The sequence below is a fragment of the Propithecus coquereli genome, unplaced genomic scaffold, assembly GCF_000956105.1.
Source record: "Propithecus coquereli isolate 6110/MARCELLA unplaced genomic scaffold, Pcoq_1.0 Scaffold110, whole genome shotgun sequence".
NCBI lineage: Eukaryota > Metazoa > Chordata > Mammalia > Primates > Indriidae > Propithecus > Propithecus coquereli.
The window spans coordinates 1,543,320-1,556,069 of record NW_012134970.1 but is presented as its reverse complement, the minus strand read 5'-3'; the positions used below and the strand labels follow the sequence as shown (position 1 = coordinate 1,556,069).

The 12,750-nt window shown below is 35.6% G+C and overlaps 1 protein-coding gene across 1 annotated transcript in view; it reads right to left on the bottom strand.

The window, feature by feature from the left end:
* WDR70 (WD repeat domain 70) overlaps positions 1 to 12,750 on the bottom strand; it is a 315,052-nt gene that overhangs the window by 171,011 nt on the left and 131,291 nt on the right. Inside the window, exon 8 of the mRNA XM_012649467.1 lies at positions 7,791 to 7,867. Within this exon, the coding sequence (XP_012504921.1) occupies positions 7,791 to 7,867 (77 nt within the window). The remainder of the gene's footprint in view (positions 1 to 7,790; positions 7,868 to 12,750) is intronic.

The following is a 12,750-nucleotide window of genomic DNA, read 5'->3' as shown; positions in this document are numbered from 1 at the left end:
GGATTTTTATATAGTCAGTGTGATTCAATTATAGTGGTTATTTGTTATTTCTTCGATGTTTTAATTATCCAACTAAGGTCAATGGGAGCCTTTTCAAGCTGTGTCCTAGGTTCTTTTGACACAAACCCATCTACACAAGCAGACCTTATAAAGTCACTGACCCAAACCTAGAATGAGGTATTTTAACAACAAGCCTGGTTTCTTCTAATGAGCAATGGTACTTAAGACATCAACGTCTGGGCCCTAGAGGTGTTCACTGCTATAGGGATATCTGCAACAGTTTAAAGAGCACAAAAACTATTTATTCCTTGAAGTTTTGGAAGGATTCATAGGTGAAACTATTTGAGCATGGCATTTTTAGGGAAGTACTTTTTTGTGACAATTTTCTGAATTTTTTCAATGTTATTGAAAGCTTTCTCTCTTTTGAATAAATTATAGCACTTTATACTATCTAATAATCCATTTTCAAAGGTATGTGCACAAAGTCAAAGAGTATTTTATAATCCTTTTAATTCCCTCTGTATCTGTGGTTCTATGGTTATTTCCACATTCTCATTTCTAATTGTATATATCTAGGTCTGCTCATTTTTTTTTGATTAGGATATAGCCATTTAATCTTTTTTTTAAGAAAAGGAGTTATTGAATTTTTGTCAAATTTTACTGTTTTCTAATTCATTACATTCTGCTTTTTTTTTTTAACAAAGACAACTATAGAATGCTCTTATCTATTAATAATTACATCATTTTGTTCTTTTAGGCTTATATATTGTTTATTCTTACTTGTGAAGTTGATTGCTTAACAAAAAGTATTCTGAATTCATCTTTTCATTGTGAATTCATTCTCTCTAAATTACCAAATCCTTAACATCTCTGGAATGGGAAAAACCTCCTTACATTTAAATATGAGAACAAAAATATCAGGGTTCTAAATGGAATTCTGTTTAATCCATATATATAATGTTTATTATCTAACTTCGACAAACTTAAAATAGTTAGCAACTTTGAAAAAACAATATTCTTACCTCTTTTATAGTACCTGCTCTTCCAGGTTCATGATTCACACAAAAAGGGCCAGTTTTCCATGCCTCTGTGTCTCCACAGTCACAAAACCCTCCTCCAGTAGAAGTATGCATCTGATAAATGAAAAATGAGTTTGTCTTGATTTCAAAATATATTACAAAGCAAGGAAGAATGATAAAGATGACTAAAATACTAAGTGCTCACTAATACTTCAACCTTAATTATTTTTAATGTTACAGAAACTGGATGCAAGAAAAACTATTTTGATTATTTACCTAAAAAATGAATCAACAAACCAATAAACCAAAAGCCCCAAATCCTGAATATTTCATCAAACAAAAATAAACCTTCAATACTGATAAACTTTTGAAGCATGACTCTAATTTTAAAATAGTTGTTTAGATTTTAAGTAGTGCAGAACAGATAAAGTGTGCAAAAATAATCTATACAACACCTAGAATGCTTGAGTAATAAGATTTTTTGATTAAACAAATTTTAAAAAATTATAATTTACTGAATCCCACCATCAAAAGCATTTACTAGTGGCAATCTTCATTTCCCCAAGTGTATTCCTGAGAACACTATACCCAGAGAATAACATGTCTTATGGGTTGTGGGGAGAGAGAATGAGTAATGTATCAATATGGCTGGAAAATGCTGATTTCTTTTGTTAACAAATTTCTCAGAATCATTTTTATTTAAGAGACACGGTCTCGCTATGTTGCCCAGGCCAGACTTGAATTCCTGGGCTCAAGCCCCACCCTCCCACCTCAGCCTCTTGAGTAACTGGGACTACAGATGTATGCCACCACACCTAGCTCCCTATTTCTCAAGATCTTTAATGTACTTACCTTTGGCACCATGACTCTCCAAGTAGAAGACTAAAGAACACATTCTCCATGGACATCCTATAGGTACTGGCAGTCTGAGGCACACACTTAGGAAATCCTGCTACATAAAATCCAATGCTGACAATCCCTGACCACTAGGTTCTCATAATATAAACTGGCAGTGATGCACAGAAACTTAAAATACACTGAGAAAATATCCAAGAAAATACTTGGTTAAATAGAGTGCAAATAACTATAATCTTCATGATCCTTTTTTCTCTATCTCATATTCAACTTTTAGAGAAAAAAGGGAGTGAGGGATGACAAGTCAATATTAAGATCTCCCCATCTTTCTATTTTGAAAAGCTTCAAAGCTACAAAAAAAGTTAAGATAGTACAATAAACATTATATATCCTTTACAATGAACACCATATATCATAAGTTTGTCACATCAGTATTCTTTTTCTCCACAGATTATATACACACATGCACTGTATTTTTGCTATACCATTTAAAAGTAAGCTGCATATCTCATGATACCTCATACCTATTCATGAGCTAGTATCTTCTAAGAACAAAGACATTTTTCTTTTCTTTCTTTGTTTTTAATAGAGACAGGATCTTGCTATTTTGCCCAATCTAGAGTGCAGTGGTGCAATCATAGCTCACAGTAGCCTTGAACGCCCAGGTACAAGTGATCTTCCTGCCTCAGCCTCCTGAGTAGTTGGAACTACAGGCACATGCCACCAACTCCAGCTAATTTTTCTTTTTTTTAATGAGACAGGGTCTTGCTACATTGCCGAGGCTGGTCTCAAACTCCTGGCCTCATAGATCCTCCCAGTTTGGCCTCCTAAAGTGCTGGGATTACAGATGTGAGCCACTCAGCGCAGCTCAAAGACATTTTTCTTCATAACCATGATTCTACACAAAATGATTCAATAAAAAATTATCTGTATCAGTTTACAAATGATGCATAACAAATCACTCCCAAAATTCAACAGCTTAAAGGAATCATCATATGTCATTGCTTATGAGTCTACCAGTCAGCTGGATGATTCTGTCCTACCTGGGTTAATTCCTATCTGTGGTCAGTTCTGCTGATCTTGGCTAAGCCACCTCACAAGTGTGGGTGTTGGCTAGATATAAACCGGTCTAGGATAGCGTTAACTAGGACAACTGACCTCTCCTCCACCAGATCTTCCACCCTCCAGCAGGTTAGACAGGGCTTGACTAGATAGCAATGCCATAGGTCCATAGTGGAAGCACACAAGAAATCTCAAAAGGCCTCTGCTCCAAACTGACACGCCATCATTTCTGCCACATTTCTGTTGGCCAGCCCAGATTCATGGATTCTATTCAGACATAGACTCTTAATGGGAGCAGCTGCAAAGTCCCATTGTAAAGGGCATGGATATAAGGAAAGATGAAGAACTGTGGCCATTTCTGCAATCCATCTGTCATATCACCTAAGAATAAAGTCTCCCCAATTGTCCTAAAAATGTCTCTTTATTGCTGTGTTTTGGTCCTTTCTTTAATTCTTTTCTTGGGAGGAAATAAGATGAAATCGAGGTTCCCAAATTACATGGTTTGTTTAATACCTGCCATAATCCTTTAATTTAGAGCAGCCCCTTACCTTTTTTTCTTTCATATTGACATTTAATGACATTTAGTTGTTCAAAAGAAACTAATACTGATCAGATTTTAACGTCTCTAAATATTCATTGCACGTATATAAAATAAAACCGAAATATGAAATTATGTCTCATACTTATAGATAAAATCATCTAATCATAGTGCACTATACATTTTGCATGTTGTAGATGGTATATCTTTGAGGGCCTAAATTAGGATTTCCCTGTATTCTTTAGTAAATCTATTTCCTCTCTCATTAATTTCCTACTTTTCCACAAAAGGAATTTATACTGATTTCAAACTCCCATGTGAAGCTTTCTCTGGTTCTCCAAAGCAAGCAGTGTTAGCAACTCTTCCTCACGTTTTTAATATTGCATGTGTGGCTTTTTCCAGACCATTGCAGTCTGCAGTAACAATTGTACTCAACTTGAGTTTTTAAAAAGTCTCTGGTTCTTACTTCTACCAGCTATTAGGAATTCCTCGGCCTCAAAGACTCAGTACTTGGGGATCATTTTTTATAAGTGCTTACAAACGGGTCCTCCGGCTATTTTGTAACATCCACCAGTTCCTCCTCTTTTATTCCAGCCTAGATCCACTTTCTCTGTGTCCACCTTTTTTATTTTTAATTACTGTGGGCCCAGCCACTGTCTAACTATTCTTCCATATTTCCTCTCCCTCTGACTGTGGAAGGAAACATTATTTTCCTGCTTTTCCTCCTTATTAAAACCTATAAAATGCACAAAAATTTCACAGTGAGTTACAGCAGAAAAATAGACAGGATTAAATAAGAATAACAAAGACTGAGGACAGAATAAAATTTCACAAAAGTTCTCTTTTTTTTTTAACAGTATTGGGAAGTTATTCAAAACTTTTTCTCAAATGGAAACAGTTGAAAGTTTTCTTCAAAGCTCCTCTCCCTACTTCTGCCAGAGAAAGCAATTCCCCACAGCTGCAATTTTTACTGATTATTCATTAGTTAATAGAAAAAAATAATTTGCAAGTCCTTAACTCTAACAGTTTGCTTTTCCTTTCATTTCAAAAGTAATCAATACTTTCATTAGGACTACACAAAATAGGAAGCACAGTGAACAAGGGTTAAGTCACGGAGAGGGAAGGGACGATTCTGCCACAAAAAAAGGTGGACAAACGTAAGCACCTGAGTTTCCCTTTTTAAAAAGTGAGGTAATTAACTATATATGGTAGTCAAGCCCTTTCCCTAAAATTTCTGATTCTTATTTGCACACAGAAGGTGTTCAATAATAATCTGCTGAATTAAAGATTGTACTACCAAACAAATAGGTGGGGAAAGCATTTGAGAGCCGGGTTATATACAACTTAAACGACATCTCATATCTAATAATTCTTAACAAATTATTAAGTGGATTTTTTAAAAAAGAAAATATTGGGCCAGGCCCAGTGGCTCACGCCTGTAATCCTAGCACTCTGGGAGACCAAGGTGGGAGGATCGCTTGAGGTCAAAAGTTCGAGACCAGCCTGAGCAAGAGCAAGACCCCGTCTCTACCAAAAATAGAAAAATTAGAGTGGTGGCACACACCTGCAGTCCAAGCTACTTGGAAAGCTGAGACAGGAGGATCAATTGAGCTCAGGAGTATTAGGTCGCAGTGACCTATGATGACACCACTGCACTCTAGCCTGGGCAACAGAGTGAGACTCTGTCTCAAAAAAAAAAAATAAAGGAATCAAAGAAAAAATATCACAACATGTAACATGTAGATTCATAATCTGTGAAAAAATATCAATTATATCATCATCATGACAAAAAGCATCATGAAGCACCTTTCTATTCCAAGTTCTGGACAGGAACTGTTTTTGAAAACTCAACTTAAAATCATGTAAAAGGATATATAAAAAAATAATGTGAAATGATAGTGAAATCTAACCATTTCAGATGTTATAAAAGAATGCTTTTAGTAAAAAATGGATGGTATATAAATTTCAGGATAGGTCCCGATTTAAGATTTATGAGAAATGTGATGTCGTTAACTATGAAAAGGCAGGGAAATTCAGAGATTTATAGCCAAACATCAAGCATTCTTTCAGTCATTCAACAAATATATTTGTTCTGAATCCTAAGTCATTAAAATCCTACTGTTTTATCCTGAGGCTGTAGATTATAATCAACTGTCAGTTATTTGCCAGTTATAAGTCTCATCAATATTCCATGTAGGCTTATGTCAAAATGTTAAAAGGCAAAAAGAAAATAGAATCCTTCCAAACTTTGGTAATCTGCCAACGACTTAATAGAAACCAGTCAAAAAAATAAAGAATAGTTGCTACTATTCATTATTCATGATCAAACACTGAGTAGATCAAAAGTCATGAAACTTTTAAACTGAAATCTCCAAGACCACCACACAAATCTGTAGCCAGATCTGCCTTCCCTTTAATGTGATGGCTAAAAGTATTTTTGGACTTCGGGGCAAAGATGATCTAGGGAAGGAGGCTAATTCTGAATACCTTATATCATTCCTGTGCTCTAGCATTTATCCTTGCTAGAAAAAAAATTAGGCAAGGATTAGTGATTTACTAATGTCTCTCAGCAGCAGGTAAACTAGCTAAAGGCATAACAGATAGAATGGTAAGAAGTCTCAAACAGTAAGACTTTCCTCAACATTCTTTTATTTGGCACATTCCTACATGCATGTCTGCACATGTGTGCAAATCTTAAGTTCCACTAACATTCTCCCTGCCTTTATTAGTTTGCTAGGGCAGCCATATCAAAATGCCACAGATTGGATGGCTTAAACAGCAAAAATTTATTGTCTCACAATTCTGCAGGGTAGAAGTCCAAGATCAAGGTGTCAGCAGCTTTGGTTTCTGCTGAGGCCTTTCTCCTTGGCTTGCAGATTGTCCCCTTCTCGCCATGTCCTCACATGGCTTTTTCTCTGTGGATATGTATCTTCTTTTTCTTACCAGGATACCAGTCATATTGGATTAGGGTTCACCCTCACAGCCTCATAATCATCTCTTTAATGACCTTAACTCCAAACACAGTCACGGTCTGAGGTACTGGCAGTTAGGGCTTCAGCATATGAATTTGGGAGAACACAATTCAGCCCATAACACCTTCTTGGCCCTAAAATATCATGGTAAAGACTCCATAAAAATCAGAGTGTATAACCAGAATAGCAGTAGTAAAATTAGAAATGACACCAAAAAACTCCTCATTAAGTCAAAGATGTGAATTTCTGATTCTTATTTGCACACAGGTGTTCAATAATAATCTGCTGAATTAAAGATTGTACTACCAAACAAATAGGTGGGGAAAGCATTTGAGAGCTGGGTTATATACACCTTAACATTTAGTATCTAATAAATTCTTAACAAATTATTAAGTGGATTTTTTAAAAAAGAAATAGTGGGCCATCGAATTAACACCAACTATATTTTTTTTAATTTATAAGATTTTTCATTGTAATTTTCACTGTAATGTTACAAATAGTGCATTCTTGTGAATTATTCTTTTTTTCTTTTTCTTTTAAGACACAGGGTCTTGCTCTGTTGGCCAGGCTGACATGCAATAGTGCAAACATAGGTCACTCAAACTCCTGGGCTCAAGAGATCCTCCCTCCTGCCTCAGCCTCCCAAGTAGCTAGGACTTCAGGAGCATGCCACCACACCCAGCTAATTTTTATTTTTTAGGGACAGGGTCTCACTATGTTGCCCAGGCTGGTCTCAAACTCCTGGCCTCAAACAATCCTACGGACTCAGCCTCCCAAAGTGCTGGGATTACAGATGTGAGCCACTGCACCTAGTCTAAACTATTCTTAATACTAAAATGAATCATACGATATAACAATACAGGAAACAACTGCTCAAATAGTCCCTATAATATTCTTGAGTCCTAGACCAGTAGATATAAATGCAAAAGAATCTTAATACTCATTTAATCAATGTTCTCAGTTATTACTTTCAAAGACAATCATTTAGTTAATAAGCTTATGTTACCTATTCAACTCAAGTGAAATCAGTCTTTACTATAAAAAAGAACAAATTATTACACACAATTCAAAGCCATTCGAGTCTCCTTAATAGCATCAATCTGATCCATTGTGTTCCCTGATAAATGACAGGAATTTATACCAACTCTCATTTTCGTAGTGCCCACATTTATTTAACCAAACCTTATATTATCAGGTAAAATCAAAGTAAAGAACAAGAATGCATAAACAGCAGGATTTCTAATACTCTATTTGCTACTTTACTGCCAAGACTGTAACAATACAAATGTTGAAGAAAATATTTAAAGATATGAATGTATTAGATGAATTATCAACAATACTCACGCATCATTTGAGCAAGTCATAAATTCTCCCTTTATTTTAGGATGCCATGAACCAGTATGAAGCATTGCTGTGTGGCCCTTAAAAAAAAAAAATAAAGACAAGGGGAAAAAAAGATGTTTAAAAAAGGTAAATAACAAACTGACTAGAACTTGGTCTATCATGTTTAAAAGTAAAAATTTTTAGTCCTCCCAAAAGCACACCACTTTAATTACCAACTGATATTATTTTATCCCAATTTTACCTCATAACATGCTTTATTTCATTTCATTTAATTCCCCTTGTATACTACCCCCTGCCCACTTAGGAAGCAGCACAGTGCTTGCATGTAACAGGTACTTAATAAGGTAGGAAAAAGAGAGAAAAATGACATCCTCTCTTTGGGAGAAAAAATGAAAACGTAAAACTATAATAAGAAAGATAGGTTCTTCTTCAAAGAACATGATTCTTTTCTTTATTGGAAATTAAGAAGAATAGAAAGTATTTAGAAATAAGTAAGACAAAGGCAAGAGACTAGAGGGAAAATCCATATTTTCCAAAATTGTATCAACAATCTTGATTCTACGATACAATATCTCTGTAAGAATAAATATATGAGAAAAGGAAAAATAAATTAGGTTATTACATATAAAACATCCAATTTCCTTAAGTACTAAGTTTGACAGTTGATATCTCTGACATTTCACTTTAACACTACTTGTTTTCTTTTTTACTGTGAAGGTACATCCTCATTCTTTCAAACACACATTTTGGCTTGTGATTATCTTTCAAATTTTTTTAGAGCAATTTTTGTGAAACCATGGATGAGTCAAAAATTCATGTTATCTTTGAATATGAGCTCCCTCATGGAACCAATATAGCACAGACAGCTCGAAATATCAAAGAAGCGTTTAGGAAGGATGTGACTAATTAACGCACAGTATGTCGATGGTTTGAGAAGTTCCATTCTGGTGATTTTAATCTTGAAACTAAGCCATGTGGGTGACCTGAGACCAAGGAGGATAATGATGAACTGAAAGCTGTAGTGAAAGCGAATCTGTTTCAACCTATCTGAGCATTAGCAGCAAGGTTTGACATTACTATTCCAATAATATTGGGCCATTTGAAACAAATGGGCAAGGTAAAGACACCGGATAGATGGATTCTGCATGAATTAAATGAGCGTCAGAACTGAAATCATCTCGAAGCTTGCCTGTCTTTGCTGTTGCAACATAAAGGTGAACCATTTCTACACTGTATTGTTTCGTGTGATGAAAAATGGATTCTTTTTCACAATTGCAAGCATTCGGCATGATGGCGGGATAAAGATGAAGTGCCGAAACACAGTCCAAAACCAGATATTCATCCAAAAAAGCTAATGGTGTCTGGTGCTCTAGCACTGGTATTATCCACTGCAACTTCATGAAATCTGGTCAATCAATTATAGCAGATGTCTACTGCAACCAACTGGAGGAAATGATAATAAGGATGCTTGCAATTAAGCAGCTGAGATTGGTCAATAGAGACAGGGCAATCATGTTGCAAGACCACCCGTCACAAAAAACAATGCTGCTCAAACTACAGAAGCTGGAGTTGGAAACTCTCTGTCATCCACTATATTCACCAGACATTGCACCAACTGACTACCACTTCTTCCAGCCGTTAGACCACTTCTTGCAAGGAAAAACATTTAATTCTCAACAAGCTGTGGAAAATGCCTTTCACAATTTCATCGCCACTTGCTTGCCAAGCTTCTAAGGTGCTGGCATAAGCAAGATACCATTAAGATGACAAAACTGTGTCGATAGTTTAGCTGCATACTTCGATTAATTCTACCACTTCTTGTTTGAAATATGATAGAACAAACTTATGATTCGAAATCGGACATTACATATTTAATAACCCAACATTTAAAATGCTTCAGGAAGATTAGCATAGAAAATATAAAAACACTATAATTAAAACAATCTGTTGCTGGTATAAAAACTGACATACACACTAAACCAACTATAGCAGACATATCAAACATACACACACACACACACACACTCTTTCCTCCTGGGTAGCAAAGTCAGGTAGAGTGGCCTCATACAGTCAGAAGTCAGATTCAGGTGGGGCAAAAAAGAGCCTAATACTTTTTAGTATAATAATGGTAATATCCCTTATTCTGATAGGGTCCAAAACAAAGCTATGCTAAGAGAAGTAAAACGTACACATTTCAATGGCTTAGAAGAAAAATAACAACTCTCTGGAAAGAATGAAATGCAACTAGAGTAACCACACATGGGTCTGGGATCATTTTCAGTTTAAGGTACCCACAATGCCTCAAGTAGTATCTGGCCAAGTCCTAACATTCTGTTCGTGTTTACAGGATACAAATGGGGAGATGCAGAGACTCTTAGCTGCAATGGGGAGGATTGAAGCAGTGCACAGAGGGACTAGATAGAAGTCTGGGGTCTCATTTCCCACACCTGAACTCAAGACTTGTAACTCCAATTGTTTACTTGACATTTCCATTTCTACATCATAGACATCTCAAACATAATAGGTCCAGTAGAGAAATCTTGATTCTTTCTGCCCCCTTCATTTTCAATTACTTTCTTTCCTAGTAGTTCAGGCTAAAACCTTGGGAGTTATCATTAAATACTTCCATAACCATAACCTTAAACCCTTCTCTCTATCTACCCAGACTCAACCCACCATCTACTCCTGTCAATTCTATTCAAAATATGTCTCTAGTCTATCCACTTCTTTCTTTTTCATCACTATCACTCTTGAATGATTCAACAGTATCTCATGTTTCTATATCCATTATTATGTACTGTAACAGGTTTATTATTAGTCTCTCTGCTTTCAGTCTTACCTCATGTGTTCCACATGACAATCAGTAGAACCCTTTAAAAATATGCCATTCCTCTGCACATAATCCTCTACAGGCTTTCTAATCTATTACATGGTCTGCAACAAATTACATTTTTTGGCTCCTGCTTTTCTTACAATTTCAGTTATTTTGTGTTCCCTCCTGCCCAATACACACAAGCCACTGCCTTCCTTTCAGTGCTTCCAATATGCCCAGCTCTTTCCCCATATTGGGGCCTTCTCACAAGCTTTTCCATCAGCTGGAAAGCTCTTTGTGCCACTTTCTCATGACTGGCTCCTTCTCATTCTTCCGATCTCAGTTTATATGCCACTTGCTCAAATAAGCATTCCCTGGCCCTCCAAGTAAATATGGCCCTCCCCGTTGTACTTCACCACAGAAACTGTCCACTTCCTTAATAATAGTTGCCATAGTTTGTAATTCTTTATCTATTCATTTGTTATTTGACTTTTGAAACAGTGGTAACATCTTACATATTTACAAACAAAGATGGGGAAATGTAAAATTGAATATAAACAGAAACAAATGAACCTCACTATATTTCAAATAAATAACATACACTGAAAAGATAAACAGAAGATAATAACCCAAGTAACTATTAATATACACCTGTAGTGGGTTGAATGGTGGTCTCCAAAAAGATATGTCCACATCCTAATCCCTGGAACACATAAACATGACCTTACTTGGAAAAAGATTATTTGCAGATATAATTAAGAGTCTCTAGATGAGTTATCTGTGTGGGCCCTAAATCCAATGGCCTATTTCCTCATAAGAGACAGAGGAGGAGAAGACACAAAGAGAAGGCTATGTAAAGACGGAGGAGGAGGTTGGAGTTACGTAGCCATAAGCCAAGAAACACCTGGAATCACCTGGAATCACCAGAAGCTGAAAGAGCCAAGGAAGATCATTCTCCCCTAGAGCCACTGGAGGAATCCTGCCAACACTTTGATTTCAGACTTCTGGACTCCAAAATTGTGAAAGAAAAAATTTCTGTTGTTTGAAGCCACAAAGTCTATGGAAATTATAATAACCCTAAGAACCTAGTACATACACTTGGTCTAAAACCAAAGAACTATAAATAAATATTGAATTCTAGTTAATACATTTGTTTCTTTTTTGCAGTGGTATATGCATTAACAATTCTGAAACTGCTTTCAATATAATGAAGAATTAAGCCGATGAGGAAATACGTGGAGGATGTGGGACGTCAGGTTTCTTACTATTGGAGAAGAGAGTTATTATACAAAAGTGGAAAGGGGGAAGCCTAGAATGAACTCTGTGGTGTTTACATGAAATAAAGGAAATCAATATGAACTTGTGATTTTTAATAGGTTAGATATACATATATATATATATAGTTGTATACGTATATATGTGTGTGTTATTCTCAGCTCTATGTGCTAAGAATGTCTAGAAACAATACACTTCAGAAAAAGCACAGAGATCCTGGTTTCTAGCTATTATTGTCCACTAAAATGAACTAGGGCTTCTTGCAGAAATTATCGATTATAGGGCTAGAGTAGGAAAAAGAACAAGATGAACATGGACCATTTTGTTATGCCGAAAAATAAGAAAGTACTACATAAAATGCAAACATGTTTAAAAAATAAAGTGCAGGCTGAAGGAGCTTCCAGTGGCTAAACCTGGAAAGTTAGGGTATCAAAATAAATAATGACAGCAATGGATTATAAACCATTGACTAGAACAAGGACCCTTGAGTGCATACTGATATAATAAATTAATAAACAAATTGATTAAAGAAAGCTCTCCCCTATAGAATGCTATTGATAACTATAAAATGGATGATGGAAAGAAGAAGAAAAATCACCATATTTAGGTATAAATCAGTAGGATGTTCAGGATCTCTATGCCAAAACCCACATGAAAGATATAGAAGACCTAAGTAAGTGAGGAGATATACTGTGTTGATGAGTTGGAAGTCACAATGTACTTAAGATGTCAATTCTCTGCAAATTGGTCTTTGGACTCAATTCCAACCAAAATTCCAATAGGATTCTTTGTAGATATAGACAGGATGATTCTAAAATGTATGTGAAAAAGTAAAAAAACTAAAATAGCCAAAACAATTTTTTTTTTTTTTTT